Source organism: Amblyomma maculatum, chromosome 3 (assembly GCF_055883805.1).
Source record: "Amblyomma maculatum isolate TAMU_Amacu chromosome 3, ASM5588380v1, whole genome shotgun sequence".
NCBI classification, from domain to species: domain Eukaryota; kingdom Metazoa; phylum Arthropoda; class Arachnida; order Ixodida; family Ixodidae; genus Amblyomma; species Amblyomma maculatum.
In genome coordinates, this window is record NC_139346.1 from 127,087,331 (window position 1) to 127,105,406 (window position 18,076).

The 18,076-nt window shown below is 41.9% G+C and overlaps 1 protein-coding gene across 1 annotated transcript in view; it reads right to left on the minus strand.

The window, feature by feature from the left end:
- Positions 1 to 18,076, minus strand: part of LOC146195976 (uncharacterized) — a 118,291-nt gene that overhangs the window by 16,580 nt on the left and 83,635 nt on the right. The window contains exons 22-28 of the mRNA XM_084596890.1: positions 12,983 to 13,068; positions 10,471 to 10,533; positions 8,380 to 8,472; positions 6,778 to 6,837; positions 4,727 to 4,818; positions 4,279 to 4,342; positions 1,336 to 1,499 (exon numbers count right to left, since the gene is read on the minus strand). Coding sequence (XP_084453016.1) covers positions 1,336 to 1,499; positions 4,279 to 4,342; positions 4,727 to 4,818; positions 6,778 to 6,837; positions 8,380 to 8,472; positions 10,471 to 10,533; positions 12,983 to 13,068 — 622 coding nt within the window. The remainder of the gene's footprint in view (positions 1 to 1,335; positions 1,500 to 4,278; positions 4,343 to 4,726; positions 4,819 to 6,777; positions 6,838 to 8,379; positions 8,473 to 10,470; positions 10,534 to 12,982; positions 13,069 to 18,076) is intronic.

Below are 18,076 nucleotides of genomic sequence, written 5' to 3' on the forward strand. Positions count from 1 at the left end.
AAAAAATAACTCGGTGTAAGCTTTCATGTATCAACATGATGACGAGATGTAGTAGGTTATAATACAATCTCAAATTGCATTCTACGAAATTGTCTGTACAATCTAGTTCCGCGGAAAAGCCGCACCACCGTATACCACTAATAAAAATTTAGGGCGGATCCTTAAGCACTGCCTTTAATTACAGGATGGGACAGCGGTAATTTGGGCATTTGCGGATTCCCCATGGGATCGTTTCTTTGCGTACAGGTGCTTGCCTCTAAAACTAGGTTGACACTTGAACCGCGCTATCGTATCTGCCTTTGAGGTGAAGCTAAAGGTCCTGCAAAATTTCCTAAATGATAAATGAAAAAAAGAAATGGTTCAAAGAAAATTACCTTGAGCTTTTCAACTGTACAATTGATTGATACTGGTTGCATGAGGCTCCACACACCCCCATTATAAAACACACAGGCCACAAAATCATCTCCACTTGTACATTACCATTATTGCCTTTAAAATAATTACCACTCACGTCACAATTTTAGTGATTCAGCAATTATATGCATTTCGTCATGCAACACTTCGCTCAAATGAACTAATGCATACTGCTCACGCAACATCTAACAGTCGAGTGAACTTTCAACATCCTATTCCCACGTATGACATCAGTTGACTATTGTTTCGAAGAATCGTTCCCATTGTCGGGCTATACGTGCTAGCAATCTCATCTTTTGTCCATGAAAACCACTCCTTTTGCTGCCTTTCCTGCAGCGTGCTAACATAGTTCGAGTTGGCTGTGTACCACGGCGCTTTCTTGTGACCTCACAAAACTAGAGTGGTAGAGCGGAAAGGGGCTGTTTACGCATTGTTTTGCATCCTTTGTTTTTCTTGTTCCCTATTTAATCGCCACGTCGGAATATTGCCTTCGTTTTCTGTACACGCTCGTCGCGCGTACCTTCAGGTATCGGTGTAGCGTCCTTTTTTGAAACTGCCCTTGCATCAAAATGCATGGATATGAGAATACTCGAAAAACATCCTTACACTTTCCCGCTGTCATTAAAGCCTCACAATGCTCCATAACTTAATTGAGAAGCCATTTGTTTGAAAGTTGTCAGAGTGTGTAGCACATACTGCGCAGCTTGTGCCGAATGGCGCTATATTGTATAGATCAATACAGTTCGAAGGCCAGTAGCACGAGTCATTTAAAAGACGCGCTCAATGCTCTGCATTTATATAGGAGATAGGACTAGTTAAAGCTTCACGATAGCGGCTTTTATTCCATCTACTCATGCATTTATAGTGGATGAAATAAAACATATTATTTTGATTCACAGAAAACTAGAAACGCCTGCTTACTTGAGCACCAGCTCCGGTGACCTTGTCCGGAGAAGGTGGCCGATCTCCTCGAAAGTGAGGAAGAAGATCAGCTCGGCGTCGGGCAGCCTTCCCTCGTGCACCATGCACCGAGACAGCTGGTGGAACATGAGCCGCATCTGATGGACTATGCGCACCGAGGCGGACTGCAAGGCGCAGAAATGTATTGCTATGAAACAGTGCCCCAACGCAAGGAGCAGGAAAGTATATTTACATATTCATGATTTATGCCAGCTTCGGTGTTGAAAATTGAAGTATTTATTGAAACGGAATAGGGGAATAATGGAGGTTTACAGAGATAAATGTAATGGTCGAGTGGCTGTGACTTGACCGTTACACCACTGGTGGCTCCAATATAGCGCACTCAACGCTTCAATCATTACTTCTGATACGTGATATACGGCATGAGTGAGGTATGAACTGTTTAGGAGAGTAACATATTGTGTCCTGATTGCGATTACTTCTAAATTACAAAATGGTTCATTTCCAAAAAGTTTCATATAGAATTTCAAATAGGCATGTACACAACCTTTGAATGTGCACTGCGAGTGTACTTGAAAACAATCGCAAACGTAAAATATCTTTATTGCATGTTGCTTATCCATTTCTTCTTTTCTGTGAACGAAGAAGACAAAAGGCTTTACTGACAACGCATTAAAGTTTGTCCAGACTCAGGCTACAGCTCCACTACTCCTTTTTGCGTGCGGTTCTCGTCAACACCATTGGTGTTGAAATTTGCTGAATACAAAAAAAGATACATGTAGGAGGAGGAGTGCCCAATTCCTTACCTTAGCAGCTTTGTTGACTCAAAATATTTATTTGATCATAATTTTCTGGAAAGAATCGTTCAGTCTTATATATTTGACAAGAGCTAATCTTGAGGACGTTTTTAGGTTTGTCTAGGTTCATTTATTGTGCGCCGCTTTGGTATAATATTTTTCTTTTGGCTCTACAGCAGACAACTGGTAATTAGTAGGTAACTACTGTCAATGTGCATCGAATAACCACATTAAATCCTAAAAAAGATGTTCTCTTTAAGTTTAGTCACTGGGGCTGTAACAAGAAATTTCGATTCATTGTTATTATTCCTGTTGCTTAGTGCTGACCTCTACTTAAGTCATGCGAATAAGGATTTCATAAAACATGCTAATGAAACTCAGTTTTACAGGATAATTCAAGCCAACGATTCGGTTGCTTATCAATGTCACCAAAGTATTTTTCATCAACAAAGCGCGTGATGTCAGGCACGACCACTATTTTCGATTTGAACGTTAAGGCAAAATCATTAAAATTGTTTCAATCTTTCTTAACTCTTCCTCTGCTAAGCCACAATCGTTCAGCCTTGCTTTTCTTAAATATTCGTGACGATAAATAATAAATGCCTCGTTTCGGCTTGAAGGCAACTGAATAATTGACAATAAATAAATGTGGTGGCAAATGGTGAATTTAAAAGCTAACGTCGGTAAAAAAAATGAGGGCGCCATTTAGGCTTCGCGTTTGAGGGTATAAAGTAATAGCTTTAGGTCCAGGTTTTTCTCGCTTGTCTACCACTTTGCTATTTTGGCCTCAAACGTATCAGACACTCTTATTAGCACACAGTACTAAGCTCCCACTGAATTCAGCTACCAGACGTAGCTGACCACGCGACGTATAAACCACTTCTTTAATTAAGCCATATTAACGCGCCCGGCTCAACATCCAAAAGCACTAAACGTCTTATTCTTATTCCATCTTCTCGCTTAAAATGAGCAACTCGGGTAAGCAGCTGATGCCAATGTTCTGTCATTATATGTCTTGTTAAGTTGCACGAGCCATCGAAGAATCACTGCTCGATCATATGAGGTTACACCTACCAGCCGCCACCTACTACCTGACAGCGCCATGTCCCTGTTTTTTCCCTAACAACGCCGGCTCTAACACTGATGCCGGATTTCATCGATAAGGAGCCCTTTAACAGTATCACGTTATTACTCAGCTTCCATGTTAGCTTTTCTCGCAATTAAAAAAGCCACCTTTTTCGTGAAGAAAAGCCAATGATTGAACATTTTTCATAAAAGTAAAAAATAAACACCTGATATATATATATATATATATATATATATATATATATATATATATATATATATATATATATATATATATATATATATATATATATATATATACACATTTCGTGTTAAACCTACATCGGTGCGCCACAGGAAAACCGATTTCTTGCGGAAGGAATGATAACAGAACTGAGTGGAATATTTTTGGGCCTCACAGACTTACGTCTGTACCTATACTACTAGCACTACATAGGCTCCCACTGTATACTACCAACTTGGTCAAATAATTATGAATATCTATGAGCGAAAGGGGAAAAATTCAGGCGTTCAGGTGGTCACTAGAATATATTGCGGTAGACGCCATTAGTCGCATAAAGAAAATGGTAATTTTTGACTGTTTTGGGCATCGTGGTGTATTACGCCTGTATTACTGCAGCGCAGCGGCTGGCTCTCTTGCCAGTTCTGCACGTGTTTGGTTCATGAAGCGAGTATGACGAACCTACTTATCCCTACAAGTATGCAGAACGTGCACCTTTGTGCTAAAATCTGCACCAGAAGTATTCCACAGGATGCATAGATAGACAGGATATGTCGATTTTCCGACCAAAACAATTTAAATGCTGCTGGTTTCAGTTCCCCACGTGGCTCATTTTTTAACAACCAGTTGTAATTTTATTTTGCATGCAAGACTAGGTATATTCTTGAACATAAAGTATGTAGTGATGGTAACACTGGAACGAAATATTTAGTCTCTGCTTTGGAAGTTTTTCCTAACGAGTGAATCATCACTGGCATTTACAGGTTGTTTTGATAAGCGATTAACAAATTTGGGTCCTTTTGCGTCATTGTACCTGTGCAACATAGCTGCTGATCTCACCTTTGATGTTTCCCGTGCAGCTACAGCTAAGCGTGCCCTCGGAATGAGAAGGGCCAAAATAAGCCTGAAACAAAAACAAAACATGGATCTAAACGAACTTCAAGCAGCATGCCTTGTTCCTGAATATTACAACAGATACTTTGCAGTGCTTCTGGTCAACTAAATCTACAGGCGAGTTAATAAAAATAAAAATAATGCCAAAGAATAGTAAACCACGTTGTGCCCTTTTCCTCTATTGTTTACACGATGCGAAAAATTTATGTGCTGATGTTTTAATGGAAAGGGCTCAACATACGTGAAGGTTGAAAATAGTATTTATTAAGCTTGCGGCAGAAATGATAACTGTTATTTATTGAAAACAAATATATGCAGGAACTAATATCGTTTACGCCCACCACACCATTACTTAACCTTGTATCCAAACGAACAATGCGAATGCAGATCTTACTTCTGTAGGAAGGTTAGCTTGTACGGAATATCATGTACGCCCCACGACTCAGTTGTGCTTTTGTCTTCAGCCTCTGGTACCCTGGCGGCAGCCTAAAATACAGAAAGCAAGATGACGTTCCTTTCCTTCCAAAGGGCTTCCATCACACAAAATCATAGAAAAAATTGCACATGATGTTCTCTCTATTCTTTCGTTACAACTTCCATCAAAGGAAGCAAGAAACAATTCTTCAATAGACATTTTCGCTACTCGTCAACTGGCAAAAGGGCAAAAAATTCTGCTCTCACTTTCATGAACGTATATAAAAACGGTAATAAAACAAATAAGTTTAAAGGTATCAGTTACTTTTCGGTCTATTTTCGGACATCTCAGCTGCGCTTTGCACGAGAAATATTCCGCTGTAAATATGATATCAACAATAAATGCAGCGTGGTCAAGAAATCTAAGATATGTTCGCCCTGACACATACATTATCTCCTTCTAGACAGACAAGACTGGCAAACACTTCTGAAAGACGGTGTTTTTGACTTCGAAGTAAAAATAATCAGCGCTACTGTTCAGCTTCCCACGCCAAGATCTCATTTCCTTTTCACGTTTTAAGTGTCGTTTTGATCGCTTTTCGTTCACTGTTGTTAGCAGAAGAGAGAAGAAAAAGGGCTGACCCAAACTCGTATATTTATAGCGCGGATTGTGGTGAGGGTTTAGTTTAACGACCATCACCCCCATTGCAGTCACTACTATCTTGCAAAACGGTCCCCTCACTTTTATGGTGCCAGTAAGAGATACCGGTATGTTTGCTAGATAATATTAGAGACGACACCCTCACGAAGACAGCAGCTGCAACAGGAATTTCTTGTTGAGAACAGAACAATCGCGGATGGCGGCTGTGATGCCGACGCACTGTGATTAGTTAGCCGAGGAACATCTTTAGGGTCAGGACCACCGTGTACCCCAGGATAACCGACGATTTAGGTTGGCGAATGGCACAATAGCACACGAGTCGCCGTGTGTTTTTATCCGCACTTTCCGTATTATGATTCATCTAGTGTCCACTCACTGTATATGTGATTTTCATTTATCTTTCGGAATCAAGTTGTATCGATATACGAGGGTCACCAAAGAAAATATCAAGCTAATCTGGGTCACTGAGACAACGCTTTTCAAAACAGACACAGTAATTACACCAGAGATAGAGCATATATAGTATTGGCAGTAGTCGTGCACGCTATGTTGCTTTGCTTGCATGTAGAGTGTGGTGGCATTGAAGCTTTCATCATGAATATTCGCGGTAAAGCAGTACCTCCGTCTGTTTGCCCTCAATGGCCATGAAGAATTTAGCAGTCCCGACGTCGTAATAATTTTTATGCGTTTTACCTCAGTGTGACAAAAACATCCAGTTGGCAATTGAAAAAAATTTAGGTAGTGATTAGAGCTTCTAGTGCCAGAGGAGGTCGGCAAATTGTCAAGTTTCCAAGCAAAGGAAAGTGCTTCATAAGAAAAGCAGAAGGTGGCTTCCGCGTTCTTTCGAACATGATATGCTGGATCACTGACATCCCTAAAATGTCTGCGGCAGTACAGGAAAACAATAAAGTTTATTAGTTTTCTTAGTAATAAAAAAATGATATGGCCAATGCTATTCAATGAGTAACTTTATGGCTAAAAAAGGCGCTGTATTATGCGCTGTTGCTTTCGGCGAGGTTCTGCTTTATTGTTTTATCAGGAGCTTGCACAGTCAATTTATTCTGGATGCAGAGTGTACGTCTTCTTTTTTTATGATTACATGAGGTCGACCATTCAGCGCGTGCAAATCATGTTGGTTTCTTTTTTTTTGCAAGGCTCATAGACGTTTCTTCGCACAATTATAGAAAAAAAAGTACTACAGCGCATCCTTGTTTCTAACATTGAGACTGTTTATACAGATGAAATTCTTGTTCAACATATTATAGAGGCTCATAAATTCGCGAAAGGTTTTGCTTTAAACTACTATCAGTGAGATGCGAGGGAGCAATGTGCTCCAGAGTTGTCGAGAATAATAATGTGGGCATTCTCACCTTTAAGGATTTCACTAGTGATGAAGCATCCATTGCCCATGGCTTGGTATACAAGTCAAACTAAAGGATCACAAGGAAAACAATGTTTATTGTTTATACGCTGGCACAATTCAGGAATGTACTTATGCTGTAACAGATTTCTCTAATCTTTAAGCATAAGTTAGTCTCAAAATCCTATTATGATGTATTTCAATAGTAACAGACCGACCGTGTGATTACAGGTTCGTATATTTCGGCACTCTCGCACAGCTTGTTTAAAGCAGGAATTCATATCTATCGTAGGATTTTGTTTACAAAAAGGGGCAGCTTACAGCTTTGTGCTGACTACTAGATATGAGATAATAATGGCATAGATTGAGGAAATAACATTTAAAGGAGGGGAAAGTGCACGTACAGCAATGAGGCTCCGCAAGGAGACCCAAGCAGCAGCAGATTGGAGGGACTGATGCTGTTTCGGCGCACCGTTAAGGTTGAATTTTGGTGTACGGCTCATTTCTATTTACTTTTTTCTATTGGAAAGAACAGTAGCAATACTGATATGACTGGTCCGTAAGCATAACTGAGACATAAAATGTAAAGCTTGCTTACGTGAGTGAGCAGAGTGAAAATAATGTTTTGCACGTTTTTCACAACACTCCGTCACTTCTCACGCGTTAATATCACTAGTTCATACTGCATACATACATGGGCTAGGCAAAAAAATAATGCGCGTTTCTTGGTCCAGGTTATGTCGCTCTGACTGGCCTTTTTGTTTTTCAAAACACTGTACAGCAAGCCGATCGCTTCATCAGGGTACGTCAGAAAATGAGCCCATACTTTGCAAAGCTCTACTCGCTCTTCTAATGCAAGCGAAGAACAACACGTCTTGGGGACCCTCTGGCAAACCCTAACTGGCTGCCTCAACGCAGTATACAAAAGTTTTTGTTTCTGATGTTATTCTGTATGCTGTTTAATTGCTCAAAATTCGAAGGGGCACTACAATCTGTCTCTAGAGAGGGGATGATATTGTGTATTGCGTATTGCGTACCCAATACCATAGCCGTCCTTTCGGTATCGTGGAAACTAGTAGACTTTAGAGCACAATGTTGGCTGCGCTGAAATTTTTAAAATATGCTCTAAATATCCCTTCTTGTTGAAAGGCACTTGTTTTATTTAGTAACATAAGTACTGATTAAAAACAATGCACGTACGTGCTCTAAAAAGGAGGCAAATGCCTCATACTAACAATCAGAAAGCAAAGTATTCCCACTCAGCCATAATCCTTCACGCCCATCTCTACACAAGACGCGCAGAGTTATTTGCTATCTCAGCGCGCCTACAGCGCGTGTTTTTTGTGCCAGTAAAGTGTTTTTTATATCAGCGCTTCGCAGGACAGGAACACGGACAAAATGTTCTAATCTCAGATGATTTGCTTGACGAACTCAGCGATAAAAAGGGAATCATTAACGGTAATGTTCTAAAGAAGGGTGGTCACTATTAATGTAAAATTACCGCTGAAAGCTGCGAAAAACGACCCACCATCACACCCTGCCAATTCCAGCAGTACATATTTGATATGAACTAATATAGAACAGAGAATATTCTTATTTGTACAAACAGTACCTCTTTAACCGAGCGATGCCCATGCTTGCCGATGAACTCTCTAAACTTCTCGCCACACTCGTTTTGAGCAGTTGACAGCCACTCCGATGCCTCCTGTTCAAATTAAAGAAGCAAGTATGACAATAATGAGTTAATATCTTGCCTTATATTACAGCGTTATAATGAATCAGCCCCAAGCAGAAACAAAATGGCACATCCCTCTTGATCACTGTCCTTGAGGTGTCTACTCCAGGAATAAATGCTTCGTGGGATGCATTGTCAGGATGAACTGTAACCATATTTGCACTTTGTTTGTCGTGATTTGTCGGTGATTTGCCATCAGCCTTCATGATAAAGTGGCAGTCACGTCCGGAATTTGAACCCGCGCCTTTGGAATCAGTCGTCTAGTGTCCTGGCCACTAACCCACCGCAGTCTTACTAAGTAAAGTAGAGATATTCTATGTGTTTCAGCACATTATCAGTCATAAAAACCAAATGTAGAGGCTTTCAGGATGCTACAGCGGTCCTGGCAATGACGTTTGTCGCAATTAGCAATGCTACCTTGCACTGAGAAGAAAATATACAGGAGAAAGTTTTTGGACGAGCACCGAAGAAAGCATTTAGTGTGCTTAGATACGTACAGCACTCGTTCTTTATAATCGTAGAATAAAAAAGTTACAAAACCGCTTGTCAGCTTGAAATATCTGTGACGTGCTTTCGCGAGTTACAGCCAAATTTGTTCGGTCATTACAACAACTTGGCGAGTCATGGTACATTTAAGTTTTTGAGGAGAAAGAGCCGCAAGGCGAAATTTCATTTCTCAGTTACGTTCAAAGGCGCACTTCCGTGCGACTTTGCAATCATTTTTATAATGAAGGTTGCGTACGAGGGTAGACATGTAGGCCAGTTGGCGGAACATTTTAAGATTAAAACCCACAGGAGATACAGGACAGAGGGGTGTGTCGCCGCCTCCCTCTTTCCGGTCTCCGCTTCGGTTTTTATTTTGGCAAATGTTGCGACATATGGCACCTTTTTTCCGAAAGAACTGATGTCAACTTTCATTAGACGCTCCTGAGAATGCGGTTAAGGGTGTTTGAAACAAGTCTTTCCATGTGTGCAACTCAATGTTAGAGTAATTATTTCTTTTAAAGTGCTAGACACTGAGTTTGAAAATGGAAGACCAACATGGTAATTTTTCCATGAAAATTTAACTCCTGTCTACGATAGCACATCTGATTTTGTTATTCTCAATATAGCAATCAGAGCACACAGCGAACATAGTTTATAAATAGCTACAAGTCTTATCCACTCCGCGGAAATAATTGTTTTCATAGTTTGACAGTGCATAAATTGATATTATGATGCCCACCATCTAATATGCATATAAAACACGGATGCCAATATGCTTATGATAGAAATAAGTTTCAACGTACAAAGTAGATTTAAGTTCTTCGAGGGGAACCATCCGTGATAAGGGATTAAAATTGGCGAACAATTAGTTTTGCAAGCATTTCAGCCCCGAAACTCGAAGTGTGAGGTGAAAGAAAGCCTCGCAAGTGCGTAAGAAATTCGTCAATACCAGTCTGGGCTAGCGATAGAGATCAAGACCAACCGCATGTGAGGCGGATGTTGACACAATCACTTCAGCTGGGGAGTTTCGTAGTGCTTCGTAAGGAGCATTTTAAAATAATCCTGCGAAGCACACTAGCAGTAGGTCTTTCTCGCAGTCCTCGAAGTGATTGTTTTTAGAATCGTTGTCGCAAAAGGCAACGATGCTTAAGCTTTTTGGAAAATGATACTTAAAGATACTTACACACGATACTTAAGTCGAAGTAAGAGTGTAGTTAGAAAGCGGCAACCTTACCTTTTCCAGTTCATATTATAAGAAAAGGGCTTAAGCATCGTTTTCATCTAACGGCATCAGTCGACGGCGCAGTAGCTGGAAGCTATATTTTTACGGCTCGCGTCGTAGCGTCTGCGAACAAAGCTATCAGGCAAAGACTTTTTGAAGGAAGAGTTAAGATAAAAACGGTATTTTCGCAAACTTTTATGGGAAAGACATCATTGATAAAGAAAGGCAACTAAAGAGAAAAGCATTTTCAGAAAACTTACCTCGTTGCTCATACTGAGGAACTGCTCTTTTTCGGGGCATTTTCTCAACAAAGAACCCAGCTCCTGTGATTAAGTAAAGAAGCATTTCAGAATACTGCAGATCATCTCCGCCGCTCACCAAGCGAGCTCGAATTGCTTTGCTCTTGTGGTCAAATGAGCGGACACTAAAAATATAACCTGCGATTTGCTGCGAATAAGCAGCATTTTTCCATGCATGCTGTAAAATCCGACATAAGGTATGAGAGCGCTGTATAGCCGTCCAGCTTGCTAAACGACGAGCCCCGTGAATGTGCGCTATAAGGGCAGTGATTTGCTACGCATTGAATAAGGAAGCCACATGATTCTCGGTGAGCGCGAGCAGCCAAAAGTGACCGCTAGCCCTAAAGTCAAGCCGAAAGCCTTGCCTCACACCAAATAAGCGCGGAGGCACTCATTAAGGCGGATATAGGATGGGCAATGCCTAGCGTAACCTGGACGCTATCATATGGCCGCCAGTGACGTCAAAGAAGCTTTAAAACTGTGTTCCGGTACCTTGCAAATTTTTCTCCAAGAGTGCGATCAGCAAGCATAGTACTGTTAATATTTCGCCACAATGAGAGCTTCGTATGTTAGCGCGCACGGCGCACTTTATTGGATTGAACGTGATACACAAGACTTAGTACTGACAAATACAAGTACACATCACTAGCGTGGTTCTGCTGAGTACGTTGCCTTGTCATGTCTAATTCCAAACGAAACGCGTTAACTCCATCAAAGAAAAGAAAAGAAAAATTAGAATACAAAGGCAGGGAGGTTAACCAGGCGATTCCCAGTAGGCTACCCTACATGTGGAGAGGGAAACATAGGAAGAAAAGGAAAGAAGAGCGCTAAGGGAAAGTGTCTATAACATATTTAGAGATTTATAGTGAAATGGGGTAAAGAGTTCACAGTTAAAGTCTTCAACTCAACTTTGAGGCCTTTAAGAACCTAAGTAGCGCCTTCAATAGTTTCCTTTGTGACGAAGAAGTCATCCAAGGGCCCAGAATCGTTTCTTCAGTAAGAGCGGGAGAGGCCAAGCAGCGGAAGCCAGGAAAGCACGCTCACGCTGAAACTGAGGGCAGTCACAAAGTATGTACGCAATACTTTCAATATACCCGCACTGCTGACACGTTGGACACTCTCCCATGCCAATGAGATGGGAATATGCGTTTGTAAGCGGCACTCCTAGCCGTAGGTGCCACAACATTGTGGTGCAGGCCGAATAGTACCTGCAGTTGAAGTAACTGGTCAAAATGGTGCGAGCGGGACGTCCACCCTCCAGGCGTATACCATGATTGTCTAGTCACGTTTTGGGCGATCAGTCGAAGGTGCCTTGCTGCCTCGGCTCTTGTCAATGGTATCTCAGCAATGTGGCAATGTCGGTTGTAAAGGGAGCCAATCGAGCAGAATCGACACCTAAGTTGTTGCCAACGATTCTAATATGGCCTGGTATCCACCGGTAGATTATTTCGTGACCCTCTTCTAATGCCTGGTGGTGTAGATGTTGAATCTCTGTTACAAGTTGCCCATGGTCGCCATGGCTCAAGACCGATTGAAGACATTTTAGGGCAGGTTCAGAGTCACAAAACACAGCCCATGTTTGAGGAGCTTGTTCAGACATATACACTAGAGCAGCACGAATTGCGGCCAGTTCTGCTGCTGTAGAGGTAGTCTTAAGCGAACTTAGATGATAAATGTTTTCTGTCTCTCAGGAAGCTTGACGGCGTGTCCACAACTGGCAGCGGTTACCGAGCCACCTTATATACGTAAATGCGGTCCAAATAGCCATTGTGTAGCATAACAGTGTCAGTTGCTGAAGGGCTGGCGTTGATAACTTCAATTTCTTCGATATCCTCGGAATAGCAAGGCGCACACATGAAAGCTTCAGACACCACATAGGCGACGGAGGTCGTACTGCTGGAGTGAACTGTTTTGGGATGGAAGATTGATCCGTCATTATGGTTTTTGCAAATACAGAATGGGTCTCTGCAGAGGCACCTGCTCAAGGTGATGCTGTGGAACCCTTGAAATATGTCGTATGTGAATTCACAAAGAGTGTAGATCATTATACGTTGAAAGCGGGTAGTTTTTGCGAGTGTAATACTTCACAGTGTTGATGCGCTCCGAGACGTGCCACAGAGGAGGCCGAAATGCAGATGTCATCGGCAAACTCCATCAAAACTTACAATCAAATACCCCAAAGGGCTGCCTTGCACACAGTTTACCTTCCTTTTTCAAAACTAGGTAGTGTGCCATACGAGCATACACGTCGGCTTTTTTAGAAGAAAACACGGGTATTTGATGTCGAGGCGCTGGCTGTCTTATCTGGCGCATTACGCCACACGGGAAATTCTTTCCAGACTTTTGACGCAGGAGCCGCTTCTCCGGGTTCCGAGAATATATGCCTGTTTAAGATTACATTGCTGCTGATAGGGCACAGCAGCAAGCAAGGTTAAATCAGCTGTATACATAAGTGAAGACAATGATACCGCACCTGAATCAAGCTCGGCACCTGCGCACTCTCAACGTCTCCTTTTTGCAATATCTTCGACAAAGCGCTGAATACGTCATTGTTGAGCTCTGAAAAAAACAAACGGGCGTTACCTTTCATGTATATTTTATCTGTTGCTTATGCGCATCGATGTTATTCGCCTTGTGCGTATCCCCACAAATCACCAGAATGAATGGTAGGCCAACTGTGGTAATGTTTGTTTGTGCTCTATCTACTCCTGTGTTGATTATCGTCACTCTTAGCGAAGCATTTACTGAAGGATAATCGTGATGCCTACTTTCAAGAAAATATGCGTCCTTCATTTTCAACTGCTGTTAATTTGATTCTTGTCCTCGGCACTGCGTTCAACGCTGAACTCTCCCTCTTCCATTTGATCCATTTAAGCAGCCCCAAATGTTTTGGGGGCTGGATTAGTTTAACTTCGCGAGAAAATTGCAAAGTAATCTCTCAGTCGTGGCTAAAAGCTGCGTGCTTATACTTCAACTAATTCTGTGCATCATAAGTGCTATTTCAAGAGACAAATCTGATAAAATATTGTTCTTTTTTTACATGACTGTGTATTGTATCTTCACATAATGACCGATTTCGACCACCTACATTGCAAAGCCTAATGCCATGTTTCAAGTATAAGCTGGCTGCAAACCTACAGTGCCCAACTGAGGTGTGACCAGAAAACAGGCGATAACAGGTCGTGCGGCTGAGTAAGTGCAACACCTCCAAACATCGCAGTTGTCGCCAAATTTTGAGTTATTAACCATCGCGTACACTTATTCCTCCTTTCATTCGGAAAGCAATGAAATATACAAAGTGCAGAGTAAGAAGCTCACAAAAAGAAACCTAAAAGAAATTTTGATTCCGCATACACGCCGTGTGTACTGCCGTTCTAATCTTTAACTGGAGCGCTTAACTGCTACATGTTCTGCGGCTCTGAGTGCTGAAGAGCTGCTAACTTGCGAGAAGTCTAAGAATGAGCAAATGCTCACGAAGTCCATGCTTCATCACTACCTTTCGGCACGTTTTATTCACCTAGAGATACGGGAGCACAAAAATCGCGGTCATGGGGCACGCCAGTCAAACATTTGTGAGGCTGTAGGTCTACATACGCAGCCTTACCTGCAAGCAAAGCTCTATTATCTTTTGTAGCGAAGAAAAAGGCGTACAGCAGCCGCGACAAAGCCCTTTAGTGGCTTTAATGTCTGCTGAATTATTCGGCTTGAATTGTCACATAACGACCAAGTTTTTGCTATTCTTCAGCGTTGAGGTAATTGCGATGCTTCCGCTCCAGATGGTGAAGAACATTCTTCCAAATTTAAGTTTATCAAAATTTCTTCGGCACACACGCATATAATTTATTATAATCAGGTGCCTTCACAAGCCACGCGGGAGCATTTCCGGAGCTGCTCTGGAGGTTATTTCAGGTTACCATAAAGTTTATGCTGACGCAGGTGCTCCTCTCGCTTTTGGCTACTTCCTCGAGGGTTGCCAACCATGTTTATTTTATTCCAGCGCAATATGAATTTGAATATAATAATAATAATTGGTTCACAGGAAGGGAAAGGCGCAGTATTTCTCACACTTGCTCTGTGGACACCTGAACCGCGCCGTAAGGGAAGGGAGGAAGGTGGGAGTGAAAGTGGAAAGAGAGAAAGGGGAGCCTAGTGGAGGGCTACGGAGTGATTTCGACCTCCTGGGGATTTTTAACGTGCGCTGACATCGCACAACACACGGACGCCGCTTCGTTTCGCCTCCATCGAAGCGCAGCCGCCGTGGTTGGGTTCGAACCTGAGAACTCCCGCACAGTAGTCGGGCGTCTTACCACTGCACCACCCTGGAGGGGCAGAGATGAATTTGAACTTTTTACTTTTAATGACTTCAGGCCAGGCAATTTGTACAGGAAACATCTATTTTAGACTTTCCAGAAATACTTCCCCCGTTTGGACCTGTCGTTTACGGGAACTAAAACGTTTGAAACATCTCTGAGAATGTAAAAGGCATCTTACTTAGGAGAAGATTGTTTCTCATAGATTTTTGAGGCAAACAAACGCGCGTTCCTGTGCATTTATTTTAAGTATTTCACTCCATCGATCCGCCACGTGAAGCGGCACCTTTGGTCATCGATGAGAATAGTTTCACTTATCTTAAACAAAGGTTCGCTGGGACGGAGAAAGTTATATTCGAAGGGCTCCGACGGTCCTACATCTAATTAAACTTTTTTGAAAGTCTTCTAAGCTCCTTTGTGACTTATTCCTACCGATGCTCTTGTCTTTTACAAAACAAAATCTCCAGATCTTCTGGTAATTAGCGGCCGACCTCTGTAAAACACTGTGAATTCCGTTTTCACAACGTTGTCCCGTTATTTATTCATTAGTACCGTAAGTAAACTTTCTATCACAAGCGCACAAGATATGTAAGATATAATATGCTTATGCAGTATGATGTCATACGCAGGGGCACCTGTGCTCAATTGCTATCAACTGTCGCATCCTTCTTTTATAACAGCAATTCAAAGAGTGCGCTGATGTAACTATTTGTGCATGAAGTGGTTACGCGTTTTAAAGCAACACTTCGAGTAAGTCGCTCATGCTCATGCCCATCGCTGAATGAACATGTTGCAGAATGCACCATCAGCAAACTTCAGGCGCTTGATAATGACCGGCACCGCTAAATTAAGAGCTTTAACTAGCATGATTTATTGTTTCTCTATTTTGTTTCAAGATTGACGGCAATAGCGAGAGTTTATATGGTAATTTTATCACACGATTACGGTGATATATACGTCACGCATAATAGGCTGCCTTTTTCGAAGTTTTTTACAAGCACGCGCCAAACATTCTGACATTAATTTTGGGGTTTATTTGTTTTATTCATACCTTTTTCGAGATCTCTAAGAGGTGAATACAGTTTTTACGAGTTAAAAGCTTTCATTTCATTATGCTACTATGGTCACATTAAGCGACTACTGCACAAATATCACAGTGGCGGCATGTCATTAGGCTTCCAGCGAGTAACTTCGCACTCAGATGCGTCGATAACTGGCAAGGTGGAGAGCCTCACCAGTGAAGTGTGGATGTCTGCCTGCCCATACGATTTCCCCCAAAGAGATAAATGCCGAGTATGCAAGATTATCGATGACGCATTGACACAGACTATTTCGATGCGGCTAAAGAAACAGGACTTATTGGAGCATTGACCAATAATGCTTCCTGCCCATTCATCCTCATAAAGGTCTCAAGATATCTACGTATTTTTTGACGCAACTGTGCTCAGCTATTTAACAACCCCTTGATATCCACTCAAGCAGCTTCGTGTGGTCTGTATGTAAGACAGGTATTCGGAGCTGAAATGTTCAACGCCTGATGCTAAAGAAAGAGAACGACGATAAAGCTAAATCCGACGCTCGCACTTCTGCTGATACAAGCTGTACCACTGCCCGCTGGACGTTCTATTCGCTGTTCACAGCATAGTTCTCTGCAGAAGGTCTTCTATTACAAGTGGTGGAGGTGCTGGGTCACGCCGCCGCGCTTCGCCGGAACAGATGATCGGCGATGGAAGGGATGGGGTTGGCGGTCTGAGGAATCGCGGAAGTGGTAGGCAACGCTCGGCTGCGGAGCTGCAGCTTGAGGGAATTGCTGTCACCTACACCACTTGCATTACAAGACCTTATTAAAGAGACCGTTATAGCAACGCATAAACAATTCGCATGAATTCTGTTGGTACTCAGCCTATATGCATGAAATGGGTTTCACATCGTCTCCGCTCCGTTATTTATGTGTTATGCGCAGGGACGAAGAATACCATCTGAAGTGATGCTCAAATAGCAACCCAAAGGGGCTTGCCTAACTCATTTCCATAAAGGACATATAGAAGTGCCGAGTCTATGCACTAAAATTAGCTACGCCCGCCGACACTGATGTCATAGATGGGAAGCTTCCCGCCTATCTTGATTTGGCATCTAGACACTGACCGCAGCAACTGATTGTCATTGTGGGTGATTCTGTGTATGACGTCGTGTGTTTAATACGGAAGGATTAAACGCCTCAGGTTCTCCAGCTCGCGTAGTATCTAAATGTCGCTCTGTTGGAGCATCCGTCGGCAAAATATTCGCAGGATTAACTGCAAAATTAACTCGCATATTGTCTGCTCAAATTCAGCATTTAACCAAGTAAAACTTTCATAAACATACACCATTGGCGATAAATAATATAAAATATCTCAAACAACTTTCCAGGTTGTTTCTGTTATTAGCCAGACGCAGGCTTCATTTCGAGGGCTGCATTCGTGTAAGCGCTTTCCTAATTTAAATACTTTCATTTAGTTACCCAACGACAAACCCGTTCTTTTCATTCTAAGAAAGTGAGCGAATTTTCGTGCAGAACAAATGTGTTCAAAGCCTCATTTTTTCCTAAAACTAGCCGTACTTGGAACGACCTACCTACAAACGTGGTTGAGTGTTCGACGTTGTCTTCTTTTCTGAGTGCATTCCATGATAGATAGCGGTGTGTCACATTGTCATATCATGGTGTTTACACTTCACTTTTTTCGTGCTTTTTGCTCTGTACAAGTGATATGCCTTTTTTTTTCGTTGTCGTCATTCGCAAGACTGAATGTACTATGTATTCTCGTGAATTGTATTCTTCTGTACCCCCTAATCCTGCCTAAAGCCTGACATTCAGGCTGGCAGTATGCAATAAATAAATAAATAAAGGAAATAATTTGCGACCTCGCCGTCTCTGATCCTGAGTGGCTTGATTTTATAATTTGTAAACATGTGGATATAATTGTAATGACCAAACCTTTAACTTTCCATTATTAGGAGGCTAAGGTTAATAACGTACGATATTTTTTATACGAATGCACGTGTAACTCCAAACATATGTTATCGTGTGTGCCCAAATTGTGTACCACGTGACGCTTCCAAAGCTGCTAACCGGCGGAGGAATAATAAGGAAGACAGCTTAGTGCAAAAGGAAGGTTATGAGCTATTCGGCAGAGTTTTTCTGTAACTCAAATTTTCTTCTGTTGTAACGACTGCTGTTAATAAAAAATGATATGGTAAGAATTGCGATTGAATAGACT